The 22,755-nt window shown below is 49.5% G+C and overlaps 1 protein-coding gene across 1 annotated transcript in view; it reads right to left on the bottom strand.

Annotated features, from left to right (window-relative positions):
* Window positions 1-382: 382 nt before the first annotated feature.
* SCARA3 (scavenger receptor class A member 3) overlaps window positions 383-22,755 on the bottom strand; it is a 51,211-nt gene continuing 28,838 nt past the window's right edge. The window contains exons 4-6 of the mRNA XM_045461270.1: window positions 20,688-20,786; window positions 18,729-19,772; window positions 383-2,236 (exon numbers count right to left, since the gene is read on the bottom strand). Of these exons, the coding sequence (XP_045317226.1) occupies window positions 1,785-2,236; window positions 18,729-19,772; window positions 20,688-20,786 (1,595 nt within the window). The 3' untranslated portion in view covers window positions 383-1,784. The remainder of the gene's footprint in view (window positions 2,237-18,728; window positions 19,773-20,687; window positions 20,787-22,755) is intronic.

Genomic DNA, 22,755 nt, shown 5'->3' with positions numbered 1-22,755 from the left:
CGGGGGCAGATCTGGCCCGATCTCTTTCTGCTTTTCTGTTTTATCTGCAGAACAGGGAGGGTGAAGGTGTCACTCAGATTGTCTAGGGCTCCGTTTAGCCTGTTGCAAGAATAATAGAACTCACCTTGTTTCTCACTGGGTTCCTGCTCTTTATGGGTGGTTCCCTCACATGCGCTTGGTCCCTGGCCCCCAGAGGACCGCTGTGAATTCCTGCCACAGCTCCGTGCCTCTAGATTGAGGGGCAGGGGGGTTAGGGCCAAACTCTACAGTGAATATCTAGGGGACCCTTCGTCCACCGGTTCCCCTTCAAAGTCCAAGTGAGGCAGAGCCCCTGAAGGCATTATGCCCCTGGTTGGGCAGAAAGGACCAGAAGACACCTCCCTCCTGGAAACAGCTCTTTACTGACTCAGTAATACTATATCGCATGATATCATATATAGACAGAATTACATGGCATGGGGGGGGGGGCAGGTGGGAGTGCAAACCAGTTGCACATATTACAGGAAGGGAGGTGGCATTAAGGCTTTTGGAATGAGGACAGAGGCTATTCTCTGAGTCAGGGTGGGGAGGGGACAGCTCCAGGCCCCCAGCCCAGGAGTGGTCGGGATCTGCCGAACACCAAGGTAAGGCAGCTTTACCACACGTTTAGCCTGTGGGCGGCCTTCACCCTGCTGGGGGAGCTTCCAGGGCTCCTTTCTGCCCTTGTGCACAGGAAGTTGGAGGTGACGAGGGATGGTGTCCTAGCGAGTCTCTTGTGGATGTTTGGGCCCTTCCCTCCTCGTCCAGCCTTCCCGCCCAAGCAGAGAGGCCTCGGGCCATTCTGAGTCAGGGCAGGGTAAGGTCAGCAGGCAGCTGTGGGCAGGAGAGCCAGGGACAAGAGGGGAGAGCTGCTGTCGCCAGGCTTGGCCCTCCTCCAGCCTCCACAGAGGGGCCCGTCCCAGGAATGGAGCAGGCGGGCCAGCCTCAGATGGAGCAAGGGAGGCATCTTCACTCATGCCTCTGCCTCCCTTCTTCCAGCTTCCCAGCTGCTGGGCGCCACTCTGGGAGAATGTTCCAGGGCCTAGATAGTCTCCCCATGCAGATGAAGCTCCTGCTTGGATTTCTCCCAAGATGCTCCTGAGAGAAGGAGGCAAGGATGAAGTGAGGAATTTTCTGGAGACAAGAAAAAATTGCTGAACTCATGAGAGCTCGGTGCCCAGAGCCCGAGAATGTGACTCAGGTGGAGTTCCTCCGTCCTGTGTGAGCTCCCGGGACGCTCCTCCCATGGTCGTGAGGAGAGCGTTCTGGTCATCAAATCCACCTTGTCCCTAGAGTTTGAACCACATCCCCTTCAAAGGTTTTCCTGGGTCTTTTCAACCGCTGGGAGCCACGGGGAACTGTTAGCTAGGCTGGTTCCGAAGAAGCTGGAGAGCCAAGTTGGTCAACAATTCAGAAATAGAGTTAAGACCTTCCTCCCAAGGTAGCCACCTCCCTGGCAGGCTCAGTCACAGGAGAGGGGGGTCTTCTCCTGCCCTCTCCTCCTGCCCAGCCAGGGACACCCAGTTGGCCCCCCTGGCCAGCAGGGAAATGTATGTGCGTGTGCGTGTGCGTGTGCGTGTGAGGGGCTGCTTTCTGTGGTACAGTCAGTACTGGGGAGCCCCGAGGTGCAGGGGCAGACCGGGGAGAAGCCCCTTTGGGATCAAAGAACCACAACTGTCTGTAAGGGTGGCTTTCTGGGGTGGGGGCTTGCCATGCCCCGAGGCCCTTCCCGGCATTTGGTGCAGCAGTGTCTGGGCCTGGGGCCCTTAGTAGCGGCTCTGGCTTCCTGGTGGGCCTGGGGGCCCTGGGAGGCCAGGGGGCCCCTGGATCCCTGGTTCACCCTTAAGCCCCATGGGTCCCCGCTGGCCCGGTGACCCTGTCTTGCCAGCAATCCCTGGCTTTCCCTGAGGCCCTGAGGGCCCTGGAGACCCTGGGGGCCCCTCTGGCCCTGGGGGCCCCATGTCCCCTTTCGGGCCTGGCTGTCCTCTTGGGCCTCCAGTTCCAAAACTGCCCTTTGAGCCTTTGAGGCCTGGGAAACCCCGAAGGCCAACCGGTCCCCTTTCCCCCATGGGTCCTGTGTCTCCAGGCTGCCCCTGAGGACCCTGGGGTCCCGGGGGCCCCAAGCTGCCAGGGTCTCCTTTCGGTCCTCTGCTGCCACCAGGCCCTTTCGTGCCCGTGTCTCCTTTGAGTCCTCTTGGTCCGGGGGGCCCGGGGGCACCTAGGGTCAGAGAAAAGAAGGGAGAAGTCAGTCCATGACGGGCAGCTCTCACGAGGCTCTCCCACCAAGGAGACACAGCACAGGCCAGGCCACAGTGACAGCCTGAGGGTTAGCTAGACCCAAAAGCCAGGCCTGCCGCCTGCGAGCTCTGGGAGCTCGGGCCCATTATGTGACTTCCCTAAGTCGGCCAAACCACCTGTGAGGAGGGGACCCTGAGATAATGCGGGTAAGTGTCTGGCGGGAGGTCTGGGGCACCGTGAGAACTCACTGTTCTGACTTCAGGACTTGCCCATCGTTCCCCATGTGCACTCAAGCTGGGAACTGGGAGAGCTGGACAGCTCTGGGAAAAGGCCAACACTGGCCAGGACTGTCTGTCCCGGTCTGGAGGCCGCCTGGCCTTCTGCTTGAGTCTTTGACTCAACCCCCTGCCCCGCCCTCATCTCAACCTCAGGCTTTTGCCCATGACCGTTCTGCATCTGGGGCCAGGGATGGAGTCAAGTGACACGGGGGAGGAAAACCAAAAAAGTGAGGCAGGAGAAACAGACCCCTTTGCAGGGTTAGTGTGTGGGCACAACAGCCCAGAGAAAGGACGGCTCCTCCAGGAGGCCCACCCTGACCACTCTGAGCTCCTGAGGCTGCCACTTGCTGAATCTTTCAATTGACGCGTGGAAAAAGAAGTCACCGTACCGTGAAAGCAAACCCTCAGTGCCTTTCTGGTAGACCCTGCTACACTATGGAGCCTCTGGAAGAGACTGAGGGCCACAGCTCACAGCCCCTGCCCTGGGCATGGAGCCTGGCACATGGCAGTGAAAACTCAGAATATGCTTGAAAAGAATGATTCACCAAATAGCTGTGGACTCCTTGCTCCCACCTGGCTCTGGCCTAGCGCCTGGGGGAGAGGCCAAGATGAAGACATGGTCTGTCCTTAAAGAGCCCTTCTTAGTTCCCAAGCCAGGGGTCTGAAGACTTTAATATGCTTCTGACTACGTAGATCTGAGAGTCACCAGCTCCCAGAGCTGTACGAACCCTCAGGGCACAAAGCAGAGTGTGGCCGTCGCTCTGCCCCAAGGCATCTCTGAATTCCTGGAGGAAAGGGGACTCGTTGGCCTCATGAGGATCATGCAGCAAAGGCACAGCAGAGACCTGACTTTTTTCAGTGGTCTCAGCAAAGGGTACAGGTACAGAATTCTCCCTGAGAATTCTGCTGCTACATCATTCTTGCAAAAGACTTCTGGCATTTTCAAGCTAGGTGAGAGCCAGTCCAATTCCTGCCTTTCACAGAGGAGGCAACTAACGCCCAGAGAGGTGAAGCAGTCCCCTCAGGGGCCCCTGAGCGGAAACCAGAACCCAGGTGGGCCTCTCAGAGAGGAGGGATCCTGCAGCCTGGAGCAGGGAGCCCTGCCAGTGGCCATGACCCAGGTCTGCGGTGTCCGGGCTCTGCCCCAGCTAATGAAGATGCCACTGCTGTTAATCCTGGCTGATGCTACCTGCTTACGCCGCCCCCCCTGCCCCCAGCACCCTCTCCCCACTCCCCACCCCTGTTGCTCCCTGTGGGTCTGCTTCCCAGAGGGTTCTGTGGATCAGTGAATACTGTCCTCTTAAGCTCTAAACTGGGATCTAAACGGGAAACTGGAGCCCAGACACAGTCAGCCCCACGAGGGCCAATAAAAACCTTCCAGCCGTTCCCTGCCTCCGCCTGCCCATGCCCACCTCCCCCCCCGCACAGGGGCATGCAGCCCTGTGTGGGCTCGGCTCACGTGGCGTGCCAGCTGCACAGGCTGGGATTCCGTCATGGGGCCAGCGGGGGCGGGGGTGGGGTGGCTGGTGGTGCAGCGGACCCGCCAGGGAGCAGCCAGGAGGCAGGACCTGCTCTTCGGTCTGCAGAGGCCCCTGGAGCCCCCCCCAGCCGCCTCCCCCCCCACCCACACCAGGCAGCTGGAACAACCTGGTACAGAGAGGTGCCCACCAAGGGACTGCCTCCCCCAGCCTGGCAGGACTTGCTGGGAATCGGCAGAGCCATTGCGCCGGTCTCCGCCCCAGCTCTGGCCTTGGCACCTGGGCCTGCTGAGGTTGGAAAAACAGAGCCATTCAGAGGTGGAGGGGCCCCTGGAGGATGGGTGGATGGGTGGATGGGTGGGAGTCAGGGGGCCCTGGAGCGACGCTGGGCAAATTCCTGCCCACTCTGGAGCTCAGGCCCTCATGGATAAAATTGAAAGTTGTACTTCAGTTCCTGAGGGCCCCTGGAGCTTCCCCCCTCCACCCCTCCCCCTGCCTCTGTCCTTGCCCTCTGGCCTGCTTCTTTGGGCTCACCTGCTGCCCACCCCAGGACACAGCTCCCCGGTTCTTCATTCTCTCCCCTTACAACCACTTCCGTGGCTTCCTCTCTTGTCCCCGGGGTGAATGGGTCCACGATCCCCATTTCCAGCGTCGACCCAGGAAAAGCAGGAGAAGTCTCATCCCGACGAAGTTGCCCTGCTCTGAGCAGCCCCCAGGTCCAGCGGGAGCCCCCTCACTCTCTCCCCGGGACCCTGGACTGCCCGTGTCATCTGCATCAGGTGCCCTCTCCGCCCTTACTCGAGGGGCAGAGCAGCTAGCTGCGAGGGTTGCCAGGGGTCTCTATGCCAGCAGTGAGGGAGAGAAAGAGGGTGAAGCCCTCTTTTCTGCCCCTTCCCACCCGCCCTCACGGCCTCCTCTTCCTGGGGAAGCTATTGGCGGCTTCCCTGGATGGGGAAGGCCAGGGTCCACATGCCCGGGCAGAAGGTGTGTGCAGAAGCCTGGGTCACACTACGCACCTCACTGTCCCAGGAATGCAGCCCTCAGCATGTGTGGAAGGAGAACTTCAAGGAAATGGGTGACCTCACTCTCCATACCCCTCCCCATCACGGCTGGCACCACCGACCCCATCTCTGAGCACACGGAAAGGGGTCCTAGACTGTCACTTTGAGGACATCAGGTGGGGTGGCCTCGTCTGGGGCTACTGACAGGAGCCTCTGTTGCAGACAAGGCATCAGGGGCCAGTGACAACACTGCGACATCCCTGCCCACTCTCTGACTTCTCTGGGACCTGCCTTCTCTCGGAGAAGGGAAGGGCAATGAGAGTGCCAGCATCTGTCTACTGAGTCTCTCCTGTGTCAGCTTTGTATACTGAGATTATTGTCCCATTTTACAGATGAGACAATGTGGTGCAGAGGGTGACATCTTACCCAAGATCATCGGCCAGTAAGATCTCAAATCTTAGATCTGAGACAGGGGTAGAGACAGGACTCAAAGCCGGGCCTGAAGCTCTGAAACCCATGCTCTGTCCCCCTACCGCGCTGCCTCGGGTCCTCATTACCCTGTGGCTGGGCTCCTGGCCCTTTCCCCGCCCCCGCCCTGCCTGTCCCAGGGAGGGTCCACACGGAGTGGGGAAGGGTAACATGAAGGGCTGTTTTCCCTAGGTGAGCTGGTCCCTCCCAGCCATGAATCATGCTGTGGGACCTGGGTCTAGCCTGGGAGGAAGTCAACAGCCCTGGCTTTCGTCGTTAGCTTAAGGGCAAGGAATGTGGACAGAGGTTGACAGAGTATCTACTCTGGGAAGGCGTGCCACTGACACAGCCCATTATCAGATCGGGATACCAGCAGGGCTGCAGGGCAAAGGAGGGGAGGGCTCAATCCTGCTCAGGGCAGAATTCAAACGATGTGGGGAGCATTTAAAGCAAAGGAGGAAAGTGAGCAGTGTGGCTGAGGGGCAGGGTTGTGGGAGAGGAACGGAGCACCCTGGAGTCCCGGGGAGGCCCATAATTACTCAGGAAGCCGGAGACTATAATTAGGCCATCCTGGCCCATTAGGGTCGAGCCACAACTGACTGCATGTCTGGGACAAGTAGGTGGTCTGCACTGGGAACCCGGAGGAGGTGGAGGTGGGGGTGAGCAGAAGTACTGAGTCTGTCAGCGCCCAGCACTCCCCACCCATGGGTGGGGTAGTGCGTGGGCAGGAGGGGCCCGCAGCCCATCTCCCAGTCCAAAGCAACAGGCCAGCTTATGAGGAAGGAAGGAAACAGAAACGGAATGGGCGACTCTTGAAAGGCCATGGAAGGAAGGCACACTGGCCTGGGCTTTGGGGGACCCTGGTTTGAGTCCCAGGTCTGGTATTAACCAATTGGATGCCTGGGCGAGCCTCTGTCCCTCTTGGGACCTCAGGCTTCCCTCTGTTCAGTGAATATACTGGCCTAAGTCAGGGACTCTCAATACTGGCTGTTGTTACCTGAGGAACATTGAAAAACTGACAATGGACCTCCACTTCTGTGATGCACTAGATTGTAACAGACGAAACTTCCCACTGAGAATAATCTGAATCATCAGATCAAATACCAAGACATACTCCTGATGGCTTTGGAGGGAGATCAAAGGCCAAAATCATAGGGAGAAGGGAGGCTCATGGAAGTCAGCCTGGCAGTCTTTGGCACTTTCCTTCTCAAGGCATTTGTTGATGAGTGCTCAGTTTGAGCAGAGAAGCTGAGAAGCCAAACAAAACGCTGCAGCCGTCAGGCTGAGAAGCTGAGTAGGGCTTTCAGTGGCTTCACTGGGGCTGGGGTGGAAGGATGCCAAGATTCAGGAGAAGAGGGGATCGTGTGTGCATTTGCACAGGGCAGAGAGACTGAGCAGAGTGTTCAGCTTCGTTCACTTAGTCTTATGGTGCCGGGGAGACAAGAATTGGCGTTCAAGACAGACAAGGTGATAGGGCCCTAGTAAACGCTCCTCCAGGACCAAGTGCTGTGAGCATGAGTGTATCAGAAATAGGCCAAACGTCACCTTTCTTGCCCACCCTCTGCTTCTAGCCTTGTTTATGCTTTCATTCTGCCTTCACTGAGCAAATGTTTCCTGAGTGCCTTCCAAGAGCAGGCACTCTGCTGGGTACTTGATGAGGGAGACAAGTAGCCCATCATCAAGAAAATTAGATTCAGAATCATCCCTTAAATTAGGGCAGCCTTTTATATTTTATAAAAATTGTTCACACCCGCTGTTAACAATGATACTCACAACTACCCCATGGGATATAAGCAAGGGAGGTATTAATATTCCTATTTGTGGATGAGGAAGTTGAATTGAAAGTAGCTAGTGACCAAAAGCCTTATCCAAGGTCACTCAGCTAACAAGCAATGATGGTTTCCTGTTTTCAATTTCCAAATAATAGTCCTAGCACAGACGCTGTCTAACACAGACACAGAAATCATCCTACAGAGCAGGAAGAGAGAAATACTCTTTTTTTTTTTTTTAAGTTTACTTATTTATTTTGACAGAGAGAAAGAAAAAAATAGCAGGGGAGGGGCAGAGAGAGACAGGGAGAGAGAATCCCAAGCAGGCTTCACACTGACAGCATAGAGCCCGACATGGGGCTCGAACCCACAAACCGTGAGATCATGACCTGAACTGAAACCAAGAGTTGGACGCTTAACCAACTAAGCCACCCAGGTGCCCCAAAGAGAGAAATATTCTATGAGAGGCACACACACTATGGAAGTACCACAGGCTTTCTGTTGAGCAAGTTGAACTGGAAGAGGTCTCAGAGAACAGCTGGTCTTATCCTTTTACTTACTGGTGAAGAACAAAAATAAAAAATAGAGGCTTAGAAAGATTAAGTGATTCTGCCTACAGACTCCGAGCAAATTAGAAGTCAGACTTCTTTCCCATGTAGTTTAAGAGCTCCAGCCCTTCAGTCAGCACTTGGCACCTTCCACACTGGCTGTGGTCATTGCTGTCCCACCCCGTTTATTCTAGAGAGCAGCTCAGTTCCAGCCTGGGGGAGACCTCACTGCCAGCTCCAACATGAGAGACTGTCAGCACCTGTCTATGCCTGAAAGAATGAGTAACAAGCTCCTGTAGGAAGGGATGCACATTTTGTACCTGAAATTTCCTCTCAGATGAGAAAGGTTTTACATGAGGTGCTTTAACAACCATGAGGAGTTTAAACAGAAATTCAGAGGTTGAACCAAGAGTCAGATGTAGCTGAAACAAATATCTTACCTTGCTCTCCAGCTAAGATAAGGTCCTCAGATGAGGACTCTGCCATTATTAGGACAGGAACAAATATAAATTCCCATGACTCTTGTTGGGTTATACTTAGAATGGGGTTCTTAAATGGTTCCCCTGCCAACACTTTGAGTATCATCTCCCTCTTTGCAACTCTCTGCCCCACACCCTACACCTAGGCAGGACCTGAGGGGAGGTGCCTTTTTGGTATCTGAGAGCTTACGCTCTCAGTGTCTCCTCTTCTGGCTGCACCCTGAATGTGCGCACCTCAGAGCCATGACAAGGGGTCAGAATTTAAAATCATAGTGTGACCTTGAGCTCGTGCCTTAACCTTTCCCAGTCTCAGGTCACCTTCTTGTAAAATAAAGACACTGCCTTGTCTACTGCACAAAGGTTGTTGTGAGGCTGAAACAAAACGAAGTCTGTGAATGGGCTTTGTCATTGGGAAAGCTTTATATTTCATTGGTTCTTAGGCTGAACGCAACAAAAATACAGAGGATAAACTGTAAGAACTCCCGGATAATGCCTTTTCTAGAACAATGCAGCCTAGAGGATGTATCCTAGAGCTACATATTTTAGATAAAATACTGGAGGAATGTTTCAGTTACCCAAGAAACATTCAGTACTTGGCTTTGTTGCAAAAATATGACAGCAGGTCAACAAGATGTACTTCCATCCCCCCCAACACCACCAATTTAGATTGAATAAAAAATTAACCCTCGTGGCAGTAGAAATGCTCAATGATGTAAAATAAAGGCAATATAGGTTTGAGACTAAATGATTAAAGCAAAATAGAGAATCAGAGAGGTTGGCTCCAAGTCTGTGCTCTGCGGAGAGAACAGAGCTGTCTGGGATTGTGGGGTCCTCCCTCCTTCCTCCTTCGAGCTCTCCTAGATTATCAAGACCAGATATTTGCCCCCTCCCCCACCAAATGTAAGCCATAAATTCTGGAACTGGCAGATCTCAGTGGCTAACTAATTTTATTCTCTAGAGCCAAGATTGGTTATATTTTCTTTTTTTTTTTTTTATTTTTTTTAATTTTTTTTCCAACGTTTATTTATTTTTGGGACAGAGAGAGACAGAGCATGAACGGGGGAGGGGCAGAGAGAGAGGGAGACACAGAATCGGAAACAGGCTCCAGGCTCTGAGCCATCAGCCCAGAGCCCGACGCGGGGCTCGAACTCACGGACCGCGAGATCGTGACCTGGCTGAAGTCGGACGCTTAACCGACTGCACCACCCAGGCGCCCAAGATTGGTTATATTTTCAGGTCGAACCCTCTTCCTGCAAAGACACACAATTCCTTGGGAAGGGTCCAGGGAACCTGGGTAGAGCCATCCAGATTCCTAGCATAAACGAATTCTGATTAGGAGTCTTTGGGACTATTTTCCAGGAGAAAAACTGTTGGAAATACTGCTGTGAAAGAGTAGAATGAAAAAGTAATAGCATTTGTTAGGGATTGAATTTTGTCCCCTCAACATTCATAGGCTGAAGTCCTAGCCCCTGGGGAATATGACCTTCCTTAGAGACAGGGTCTTCACAGAAGTAATTAATTTTTTTTTAATTTTTTTTAACATTTATTTATTTTTGAGACAGAGAGAGAGCATGAACAGGGGAGGGTCAGAGAAAGAGGGAGACACAGAATCTGAAACAGGCTCCAGGCTCTGAGCTGTCAGCACAGAGCCTGACGTGGGGCTTGAACTCACAGACCGCGAGATCATGACCTGAGCCGAAGTCAGACGCTTAACTGACTGAGCCACCCAGGCGCCCCAGAAGTAGTCCATTTTAAATGCAGCCATTAGGTAACCCCTACTCCAATATGACTGGCTTCCTGAGGAAAAGGGGAAACTGAACACAGAGACAGAAATGCACAGAGAGAAGATGAAGAGATGAGGGAGAAAAGGACCATCTATCAGCCACGGCCTGGAACAGAGCCTTCCCTCACGGCCCTCAGAAGGACCCAACCTTGTCGACACTGGAACTCAGACCTCTGGCCTCCAGAGCCGCGAGGCAGTACGTTTCGGTTGTTTAAGCCACGCAGTCTGCGGTACTTTGTAAAAGCAGCTGGAGCAGACTAATACGGTGCTCATTTCAGAATGAAATTCTCATAAGCAGAAGCCATAAAGCATGATTTGAAGGAGTGGGCCAGGCAACCCACCTTTGGTATGGAATCTAGGGGTAGGCTGGGGATGGAGGTTCCCCACGGGGAAGAAGAAGTCAGCCCCTTGCTGGGGAAATTGATGGGGATTAGACAGGAGTGCATTGCAGAAACTACACTGGGCAGATTGCTGTCACCAAGAAGCAGGTGCTTCATTTGCTCAGGTGCTTTTAGAGGGACAGGGTTTTATGTGACTTTGGAGAAGGCCGTTCAAGGCAGCTTGCAACTATGGATCTGAACTGCCTTGAATTTGAATCCTGTGTCCATTCCTTGACAGCTCTGTGAACTTGGCTAGACCTCGTGTGGCATCCAGTTCTTCACTGCAGGCTTTTTGGGTTCATGGTTTCAGGGATCATGGGAATGAAAGGAGATAATGTGTATGCCATAGGCTTCCCCCATGATCTTTGCATGCGTTGCCCCCTCTACCTGGAACCCTTCTGTTCATCCATGCTGACCCTGCTATATCTAACTTATTCCTCCTTCTTTTTCAGGTGTCTCAGTTCAGATGTCACCTCTGATGGTTAATTTCATGTATCAACTTGACTGGGCCATAGGGTGTCCAGATATTTGGTGAGACATTATTCCGGGTATGCCTGTGAGGGTGTTTTGGGATGAGATTAATATCTGGATCAGTAGACTGAGGAAATCCCCAATGTGGGTGAGCCTCACTCAGTCAGTTGAAGGCCTTGATAGAACAAAAAGCCTATGGGGTGCCTGGGTGGCTCAGTCGGTTGAGTGTCCGACTTCAGGTCATGACCTCAGTGTCCATGAGTTCGAGCCCCGCATCAGGCTCTGTGCTGACAGCTCAGAGCCTGGAGCCTGCTTTGGATTCTGTGTCTCCCTCTCTCTCTGCCCCCCACCCCCACCCCCACTCACTCTCTGTCTCTGTCTCTCTCAAAAATAAATAAAAACATTAAAAAAAAAATTTTTTTTTTAAAGCCTAAGAGGGAATCCCTCCTACCTGACTGCTTCAAGTGAGGACGTCAGCTCTTTCCTTCCTCTGGGTTTGAACTGAAACCATTGGCTCTTCCTGGGTCTTGAGGCTGCCAGCCTTCAGCCTGCAACTATACCATCAGCTCTCCTAGGTCTCAGCTTTTGGACTCAGATTGGAATTAAACCATTGGCTCTCCCAGGTCTTTTGCTTGCTGACTCACCCTGCAGATCTTGGGCTTTGCTGGTTTCTATAATTATGTGAGCCACCTCCTTCAATTCCTTATAGTAAATCAATTTCTTTCAGAGATTCTAATGGACACAGGATATATATATCCTGCTGGTTGGTTCTGTTTCTCTGGAGAATCCTGACTAATACGGATTGTGGTACCAAGAGCAAGTATAAAGGAACAGAATTTTAAAGATGAATGTTCTAAATTGATCTGGGATTTCTGGAACTGACTCTCTAATTTAAGATTTAAAGATGCTAATGACTTTATTTCTAGTAGTAAAGACAGCCTAATAGTCCAAGGCATGATCTGGCAACAGAGATATGCAAAGTATTGGGGACTGATACTTTTGAACATTTTTTGTCAAAGTAATGAGTATAATGAGATTGGTTGTTCCTAATGTTACTGGACAATGTGGGGCAATAAAAAGTTGACCTTGGGGATTCAAATTCCCGGCTCAAGTGTCACATAAATGACCTGAAAGCTTCCATGTCTGCCCTGAAGGAGACCCTTATTTCCTGTGGCCATGGGGTTGAGATTGCTGAAAATCTAACTTACAACCTCATCCTGTAACTGGCTGAATTGCAATGCAGGCTGAATTCCCAGCTTCCCAGGGCGTCCACTCTTAAAGTAAAGGCATTCGCTGGGAAGGAATGGTATCCTGAAAGTTGGAATGGGGATATGTGGGAAGATCTTGATGGAGCTGGGGACACTAGACCCCTAAATTCTGATAAGTCATCTTTGACAGCGGAAGCAGTTCCCCCACACCCAGTAAAAGTGGCCTCTCAACCCCTGTCTGAAGCCCTCATGGCCTGAGGAAAGGGCAGTGGCCTGCCCTGAGGCACCGCCAAGGAAGACAATGATGATTCTCCTGAGGACCCACCGCCACCACCCCCCTTTGCTTCTAGACCTATAGCTAGACTCAGTTCTCAGCAGGACCTTAAAGGTGAGGCACAAAGTGTGACCCATGAGGAGATGTGCTACACTCCAAAAGAACTACCTGAGTTTTTAAATTTATACAGATAGGAATCTGGGGGATATTTGTGGTAATGGATCCTAAAGGTGTGGAGATAATGGTGGAAGGAACATAACATTGCATCAGGCAGAATTTATTGATAGGGGCTCACTAAGCAGGGATTCTGCATCTAATATTGCATCTTGGGGAGTGAGAAAGGCTCTAACAGTTAGTTTGGTTGGTTGGCTGAGACATGGGCCAAAAGACCCACAGTGAGTGAGTTAGAAATGCTGGATCTCATTGGTTTTATGTAAAGAAAGGGATTCAAAGAGTGAGAGAAGCTGGGACGTTGGAGTGGATTTGTCATCTGGGACCTACTCACCCACCCTGGGAAAGTCCAGAAGACGTGCCTTTCACCACGACTGTGAGGAATAAATCTGTAGGGAGAGTCTTAGAAGCCTTGGAGAGTTTTCTGATTGCTCTCTTCTGCAGGCAGACCATACAGGGGGAACTTTAGTCACTCAACTGGGAAACCTAACCATAATGGGAGTGATTGGGTCCCGGGGTGGCAGATACCTAACGGTGGCACTCAACTGGCCAAGGCAAGGAAAGCATGGATACTGTAATAGCAAAGTCAACACGGTGATCAGAATAGGCTGACATGCACAGACCCATGGTGCTAGCTAGTTGATCATGGTGTACCTAGAAGTGAAATAGATAGGACACCTACTAAATTCTTACTTGTTTTGTATAAGCAGAGAAGTTCCAGGTCAAGTGAATAAAAGTCTAATCCGAGTCATAAAAATAGCCATGGCTCCTCAGTCAATTCTCAGACTTGATCCAGTTTACAAATCCAGAACTACTTGAATGAAAGGGAAGCTGGGTACCCTTGAGGAAGGACCCTAGTATTTATACTGTTAATCTTCCCAGCCTTCCCCAAGGGGACCTACACCTTTTTTTTTTTTTTTTTTTTTTTTTTTTTACCAGGATAACTGTGCACCGGGGCAGAGAAAATAATCAGCCCTTCTGGGGACTACTAGACACTGGCTCTGAACTGACACTGATTCCAAGAGACCCAAATGTCCCTGTGGCCCTCCAGTCAGAGTAGGGGCTTATGGGGGTCAGGTGATCAACGGGGTTTTAGCACAGATCTGTCTCACGTGAGGCCCACTGGGTCCCTGAATTCACCCTGTGGTTGTTTCCCCAGTTCTGGAATGCATAATTGAAATAGACATCCTACCTACTAGCTGGTAGAATCCCCACATTGGTTCCCCAGCCTATGAAGTAAGGGATATCATGGTGGGAAAGGCCAACCAGAAGCCACTAGAATTGCCTTTACCTAGGACAATAGTAAACCAGGGGTACCTGGGTGGCTCAGTCAGTTGAGTGTCCTACTTCTGCTCAAGTCATGATCTCATGGTTCATGACTTCATGTCCTGCATCAGACTCTCTGCTGTCTGTCAGCTTGGAGCCTGCTTTGGATCCTCTGTTCCCCCCCACCCCACCCCTCTTTTGTTCGTTCTCTCTTTCAAAATAAATCAACCAATATTTATTTTTTCCTACATATATCTATAAAGGAAAATAGTAAACCCAAAGCAATACCACATTCCTGAACAGACTGAAGAGATTGGTGCCCCCATCAAGAATGTTAAATTTGCCCATTTGACCTGTGCAGAGGACAGGTGGATCTTGGAGAATGACAGTGCATTTTCATAGGCTTAGCCAGGTTGTGACTCCAATTGTAGCTCCTGTACCAGATGCAGTCTCATTACTTGAGAGAATCAACACATCCCAGATGCTTTTTTTTGTCCATACCTGTTCACGAGGCCCACCAGAAACAGTTTGCTTCCAGCTGACAGGACCAGCAATACACCTTCACGGACCTGCCTTGGGGGATCTCGACTCTCCAGCTCTCCATCATACTTTAGTTCACAGGGAACTTGACTTCCTTTGTCCCCCACCAGATATCACGCAGGTCCACTACAGTGACGATATTATACTGATTCAACCTAGCGAGCAAGTAAGTTGCAGCTCACTATTTCGAAGACATTCGTGGGTCAGAGGGTGGGGAATAAACATGACAAAAATTCAAGGGCCTTCTACCTCAATGAAATTTCTAGTGATCCAGTGATTTGGGCATGTTGAGATATCCCTCCCAAGGATAAGCTGTTCCATTTGGCCCCCTCCTGAAATCAAAAAAGAGGCCCACCTCGTGGGCCTCTTTGGATTTTGGAGGTAACATGTACGTATTCCTCACTGGGATGTGTTGCTCCAACCCACTTATTGAGTGACCTGAAAAGCTACTGGTTTTGAGCGGGGCCTAGAACAAGAAAAGGCTCTGCGACAGGTCCAGGCTTCCGTGCAAGCTGGGCCATATGATCCAACAGATCCAATGGTGCTTAAAGTGACAGGGGCAGATAGGGATGTTGTTTGGGGCCTTTGGAAGACCCCTATAAGTGACTTGCACTACAGACCCTTAGGATTTTGGAGCAGAGTCATGCCATCCTCAGGGGATAACTACTCTCCTTTTGAGAAATAGCTCTTGGGCTTGAGTAGAGACTAGCAGAGGTCACCATGTTACCATGAGACCTGAGCTGTCCCTCATGAACTGGGTACTCTCTGACCCACCAAGTTATAATGTTGGGCACACAGAGCCGCACTCCATCATCAAATGGAAGTGGTGTATATGGAATTAGGCCTGAGCAGGCCCTGAAGGCACAAGTAAGTTACATGAGAAAGTGGTCCAAATACCCACGGTCCCCACTCCTAGTATACCACCTTCTCTCTCCCAGCCTGCACCTATGGTATTATGGGGAGTTCTCTATGACCAGCTGATAGAGGAGGAGAAGATTCCGGCCTAGTTTACCATTGGTTCTGCACAAAACGCAGGCGTCATTTGAAAGTGGGCAGCTGTAACATCACAGCCCCTCTTTGGGACATCCCTGAAGGGCAGTGGTGAATGAAAATCCTCCCAGTGGGCAGAACTTCTGGCAGTGTACCTGGCTGTCGTGTTTGCTCAGAAGAGGAAGTGGTCAGACATGTGATTATATACTGATTCATGGGCCATGGCCAATGGTTTGGCTGAATGGTCAGGGATTTTCCACAATTGGAAAACTGGTTACAAGAAAAATTGGGGAAGAGGTTTGTGAATAGTCCTCTCTGAAGGAGCAAAAAATGTGAAGGCCTTTGCATCCTATGTGAATTTTCTTCAAAGGGTAAGCTCAGCAGAGGAGACTTTTAATAGACAAGTGCATAGGATGACCTATTCTGTGGATACCAGTCAGTCTTTTTTCTCCAGCCACCCCTGTCATCACCCAGTGGGCTCATGAACAAAATGGCCATGATGGTGGGGATGGGTTTTCTGCATGGGGTCAGCAGCATGGACTTCCAGTCACTAAGGCCAACCTGGCTACGGCTATTGCCAAGTGCCTAATCTGCCAACAGGAGAGACCACCAACAAATCCCCAATATGGCACCACTCCCCAGGGTGGTCAGCCAGCTACCTGGCTGACCAAGGTTAATTACCTTGGACCACTCTCATCATGGAAGGGGCAATGTCTTCTTACTAGAATAGAAATTTACTCTAGACATGCATTTTCCTTCCCTGCATGAAATGCTTCTGCCAAAAATACCAGACAGAATGCATTATCTGCCATCATGGTATTCCATGGTATTCCAACATAGCACTGCTTCTGATCAAGGAAATCACTTCACAGCAAATGAAGTGTAGCAATGGGCCCATGATCACGGAATTCACTGGTGTTACCATGGTCCCCACCATCTTGAAACAGCTGGCATGACAGAAGGGTGCAATGGCCTTTGAAGACTCAGTTACAGCTCTAGTTAGGTGGCAATACCTTGCAGGGCTGTCTATGGTCTGAATCAGTGTCCAGTATGTGGTGCTGTTTCTCCGATAGCCAGAATTCACTAGTCCTGGGATCAAGGGATGGAGATGGGAAAGACTCACTCACTATTACCCCTAGTGACCCAGTAGCAAAATGTTTGCTTCTTATTCCCACAGCCTTATGCTCTGCTGGCTTAGAGATCTTTGTTCCAAAGGAAGGAGTGTTCTTGCCAGGAGATACAACAATGATTCCATTGAACTGGAAGTTAAGACTGCTGCTTGGTCACTTTGGGCTTCTCATGCCTTTGAATTAATAGACAAAGAAGAAGTTATTGTGCTGACCACGTGACTGATCCCAACTACCAAGGAGAAACTGGACTATTACTCTACAATGGGGGTAAGGGAGAGCACGTACGGAATTCAAAAGCTCCCTTAGGGTGTCTCTTAGTGCTACTGTTCCCTGAAATAAATGTCAGTTGAAAACTACAACAACCCAGACTAGGGAGGACTGGAATGGCCCTTCAGGAATGAAGGTCTGGATCACCCTACCAGGTAAAGAATAACAACCAGCTGAGGTGTTTGCCTGGGGCAAAGAAAATACAGACGGGTAGTGGAAGAAGGCAGTTATAAATACCAGCTATGACCATGTGACCAGTTACAAAAATAAGGACTGAACTTGTCAAGAGCATTTCCCCCTTGGTGTGTTATAAATATATAAATATATATACAGCAAATATCTTTGCTTTCTTCCCTCTCTTATCCCCTTATCATGTAACATAAAAAACAAACACATTGACGTTAGGGGCACCTGGGTGGCTCAGTCAGTTAAGCATCCAAGTCTTGGTTTTGTCTCAGGTCATGATCTCATGGTTCGTGAGTTCAAGCCCCGTGTCAGGTTCCGTGCTGACAGTGCTGACAGCCTGCTTGGGATTGTCTCTCTTTCTCCCTCTCTCTCTGCCCCTTCCCTGTTTGCTCTGTCTCAAAATAAATAAACTTAAGAGAATTAAAAAAAAAAAAAAACAACACTGATTTTATATCACAGTATTTAAATATTGTTAACTTTATATCGTAGTATTTAAATTATGGGATATCCAGGGGGAAGAGTAAATATCTCTCAAAGACTTTACCTCCTCTTCTGGGGAAGGGTTTAGTATGATTTTGGTTGTACACAGCATACTCACATTATGAGCTTTAGGCAGAATTGTAACCTTGTTATTGTCTCCATTTGGGGATTAAGTATTATTTAAGGAGATGTGTATGGGCTTGACATGTGGTCAATTTTATGTGTCAACTTCAGTGGACCACCAAATGGCCAGACATTCTAGACATGTCTACAGGGGTGTTTATAGAGAAAATTAATATTTAAATCAGTACTGAGTAAAGCAGATTGCTCTCCACAACAGGTGGGCCTCATCTAATCAGTTGAAGGCCTTAATAGAACAAAAGGCTGACCCTCCCCTAAGTAAGACCGAATTCTCCTGCCTGGTGGCCTTCAAACTGGCACATCCTCTCTTCCTAGTTCTAAGGCAGCTTCCAGCCTTCTGACTCAAACTGGGACATCAGCCAAACAGATTTTGGACTTGCCAGCTCCATAATTACACAAGCCAGTTTTTAAAAGAATCTCTCTCTCTCTCTCTCTCCTGTTGATTCTGTTTTTCTGAAGAACCCTGATTAATGCAGGGATGAGATGAGAGGAGAAGAGAGCATCAGAGTGATGGGCATATGAGGGGCACATGGCTGAGAACACCAGTGATGGTGTGGGAAGACAGAAAACAGTTTCCAAGACGAGATCTGCCTATTACTCAGTGTAGACCCAATCAAACAAACCCACATATGAAAATCCAGATTTGTATGACAGGCAAAGTTAGGAGTCATAACACCTTTACAAAAGAGCCTTGTAAGTATGGCAGTCCTCCCTTATCCGCGGTGGATATGTTCCTAGACTCCCTTATATCGCCTTTCTTTCCTATGTATACTTACCTATGAGAAAGTGTAATTTATAAATTAGGCATTTTATGAATGTCATCTCTCTCTCTCTTTCTCTCAGAATATCTGTAGTACGGCATTCACCCTTCTTGTGATGATGTGAGGCAATAAAATGCCTAAGTAATGAGATGAAGTGAGATAAATGATGTAGGCATCGTGACGTAGCGTTAAGCCACTGTTGACCTTCTGAAGGCAGAAAGTGAACCCGCAGAGAAAGGGGGACCACTGTGTTTTTAAAGGTTCCAGTCGCCCTAGGCATTTGCTACAGGATTGGATTAGGCTACCAGGACTCTTGCCTGAAACCGGGTACTTCTGTGTCTGGCAAGATCACCAAGGCCCTCTGGGAGCTCCGTAGCAGGTCTGGCCCAGGTCGGGCTCTTACCTCTCAGGATGGTGACATTGCGAAGGATTTCTCCATGCCGCGTGTCCACAGCTTTCATCTCCTCCACGATCATGGAGAGGTTGCGGACGTTGAAGTCCAGCCGGGCGCTGAGCAAGCTGAAGCGCTCCCGGAGCAGGTCCGTGGTGCCCAGCATGAGGGAGACGGACTTGTTCAGGTAGTAGAGCTCCTCGGCGTGGGTGTGGAAGCCCAGCGTGCAGGAGAGCCGCACGTCGTCCAGGTACTTGAGCATGCTGTGCACGTGGTTGTCGGTGGCGTTGATGTTGGTGAAGATGGTGCCGATCTCGATCTCGTGAGAAGCCATGCGTCCTTCTAGCGTCTCGAACCTCTCCACCGTGCGGTTCTGGGCATAGCGGGTGTGGTACTGCAGATCGTGCATGTTCTCCTCGTGGTCGTCCAGGAAGGACGAGATGTTGTCCAGCTGTAGCTGCAAGCCCATGACCTGCAGCACCAGGTCGTGCATGCTCTCGGAATTCTGGCTGATGCGCTGTGAGGAGACCCCCAGAGTGGCCTGGATGTTCTTGACCACTTCTCCGGTCTTGGCCGATGTGGTACGCAGGCTGCCGAAGAGCCGGGTGTAGTTTTGCCAGTCAGTGACAATCTTCTGGAGGGTCAGGGTCTCCTCATCAGTCTTCCGCCGGATCCCATGGATCCACTCTGAAGTCTGCCCAACAGTGAAGTTGATCTGGTGGACAGAAGCCTTGACATCATAGCACTCCTGGGTGAGGTCCTTCAGAGAGAGGTCCAGGCCAGCTGTGGTGGCCTGCCAGCCTCTCACCTGGGTGAGAAAGAACCCCAGAGACTGGTTGACCTGGTGGATGGAGAAGGAACAATTGCCCATCTCCTGGGAGATTTGACTGCTGGTGGTGGAGAGCAGTTCATGGGTCTGAGAGGTCTGGTCCAGCTGGACCTCCTGGGCCAGAAGCATCTTCTGAATTCCTTCCAGCTCTTCCTGCAATTTTCTGATCTCTTGCTCCAGCTGCCCAGCCTCATGGCAGAAGGAACAATTGTTTGGGGCTTTCAGATCTTTAGGAGAAAGGGACAACATTTTGAGTTGCTGAAGGATCATGGGACAAAAGTGGCTTCTTTAAATATTTCGGAGCATAATGAATTGTCAAGTGGCTTCCTGTTCCCTCTTCCTATCCTAAGTCTGCTTTGAAATCTTTTGTGGAAAAATCTTGCCATCTCTATGAAATCTTATTTTGACCAAATGTCTTTACTACGACTTGAAATGTAGAATTTGGGACATTTTTTTTTCCAACTCACCACCAAATTCTCGAGAACATATCTTCATAACTTTTTGAAGGTTGCCAAGAACTGCCCATTTAAACTTTATATTTCTCCACTTTTATATTTGTTATCTTATCAGTACATTTCTGGGGAAAATATGGTACAAGGATTATTTCTCCCATGTGTCAGATGAGAAATGAGGCACAGAGAAGATGCCTGCCAAACATCACTCAGCCTGTACTTTCTCTTTCCATCAGGGCAGACCACCTCTACCCCTTCTATTATGGCTCCTCTGTCTCTGCCTCAGAACGAGAATGTCCCTAGCTAACGCAGGAGATAGACAGCATCCTGAATTGTGCACACTTTAAGGCAGTAGTGAGGCAAGGGCAGACTTGCCAAGAGGCTTTGGAAGATCCTGAAAATAATCTCAGATACTTGAGAATAACTGGGGAATGTCTTTGGGTTCCTTCTCTGCCTCCTAATGCTGTACAAAGTCTACCTCCAAGCCTTCTCTACCTGTAGGCTCTGGCTAGATCTGTACCTCACACAGAAACCCTGGCCCCAGTCCTGGGGGTGGCTTAAGGCTTCCCTGCTCCAGGGCACCATGGTCTGGGCGGGGGGGGGGGGGGGGGGGGGGGGACACTCACCCCTCCCCCATTAACCCTGGTCTTCCATCATTGTCATTAGCACATCTGGACACTGGACACTTACCCAGGCCTTGCAGATTTTCCTGCATGGACATCAGCTTCTTGTCATAGATGGCCTGGGCCAGGGAGATGTCTTCAGAGAGAAGGTCCACTTTCCTGAAAACTATATGGGAAATACAGATGAGAAACTGGGGCAGGGTCTTAGCTCAGAGAAACAGCAGTCTTTTGGTAAGAAGGTATTTTTATCAGCCTTTCTGCAACCAAACCATTCATCCTTCTACAGGGCTTTTCAGTGGTGGTAAGGGAAGATGCTTCTTATGGCCAGAGTTCACACATTCTATATCCATCTAGATCTATATCTGTTTATACATCTCTCTTAAATATATATATGTATGCATATGTGCGTGTGTGTATATATATATATATATATATATATAGTTGCCAAACCATTTATATAGAGTATGATACAAACATTAAAAGTTTGTGTGTGTGTATATGTGTGTATATATATATATATATATATATATATATATCCTTGTGCCTACATATATATGTGTGTGTGTGTATATGTATCTATCTCCATCCCCATCCAGATTTTAAAACTAGGGCCTGACCCCCACAGGATAGAATAGGGAAAATTAAGAAAAAAATGTAAAAAGAATATAAAAATATTCTTAATCCTACCACTGAGAGATAATAGCCATCAATATCTTCATGCATCTCTTAGACTCTTACTTATCTCCATAATCATTCTATAGCTACATAGATATAGGTATACTCTTTTAGAAAACAGCAGAAAAAATGGAATGTTCTGAACATCTCATCTGTTTTCTTTCATTTTGCATCACTAGTATCATGTCATGGACATTTTCCCATTGAGGTTTAAATTGCCTTGAAATCATTACTTTTAGGGGCATCTGGGTGCTTAAGCACTGACTTCAGTTGCTTAAGTGTCTGACTTCAGCTCAGGTCATGATCTTGGGCTCTGTGAGTTCGAGTCCCACGTCGGGCTCTGTGCTGACAGCTCAGAGCCTGGAGCCTGCTTCGGATTCTGTATCTCTCTCTCTCTCTCTGCTCCTCCCCCGCTCACACTCTGTCTCTCTCACTCTCAAAAAAAGAATAAATGTTTTAAAAAATATTTAAATCATTACTTTTAATGCTTGTATCATACTCGATATAAATGATTTGGCAATTATATAAAAATCTCCTGTGGTTGGGGGACACCTAAGCCACCTCCCTTTCTGAGCCTACAAATAAAACTTGATATGTAAATATGAGTAACACTTGTTCCTAGAAATAATCCTTATATTTGGTGGTTGTGTGTATACGGTTATTCTCTTAGAATGAATTGTTGGAAGTAGAATTAATGGGTCAAAGGGCATTAATATTTTTTAAGTCTTTGATACATGTTGCCAAACTGACTCCTAGAAGAAGATTTATCAGCTTACACTGCATGGGGAGTCTCACCCCCTTCTCAGGGGTCAGTGCTGGCCAGTGATTAGAGCACATGTGGGCAGCACCAGGATTCCTGGCTTTCTCTAGCAAGTGTCTGGCTGGACGAGGAAGTGAGAGGAGGGCCCGGATTGGACGGAGGGAGACCATATGTTTCCCACAGAGCCTAGGAAGGTAAGTGCACAGGGATGGAACGAACTCCGCCAAGAGAGCTGGGTCATGCAACTTCTCGTCCACACTTGCCTCAGATTTGCAGGGTGACTTCGGGCAAGCCAATTAACCTTTCTGGAGCTCGACTGAATCATCTGTAAAAGGCAAGTATGAAGCTAGATGACCTCTAATGTTCTTCTCAGCTCCAAAATGCCATGATTCCAACTTTTTTGGAATCTCTGGGCTTTAATATCGTATGTCTGAGAGCTGTTGAGACTTAATTATTAACAGTGACATGTTGAGAGGTCCTAGGAACCGTTCTATGCCATTTTATTACACTAGCACTTAGAGTTTACAGTATTCGTCATTCCATTTGAGTCTCCCCCAAGTTAAAATCCCTTGTATAGATAGGGAAACAGAGGTGCAGACTTTGATTCTTATTCTAATGCTTTATAAAGTCCCCTCCAAACCAATAGCCAAGGGCTCATTCATATAATTCACCTTGTTCATTTCTTCACAGAGGGTTTCAT

Source organism: Leopardus geoffroyi, chromosome B1 (genome assembly GCF_018350155.1).
Source record: "Leopardus geoffroyi isolate Oge1 chromosome B1, O.geoffroyi_Oge1_pat1.0, whole genome shotgun sequence".
In the NCBI taxonomy this organism is placed as follows: domain Eukaryota; kingdom Metazoa; phylum Chordata; class Mammalia; order Carnivora; family Felidae; genus Leopardus; species Leopardus geoffroyi.
The sequence above is the reverse complement of the archived record's forward strand: the minus strand, read 5'-3'. Positions and strand labels throughout refer to the sequence as shown.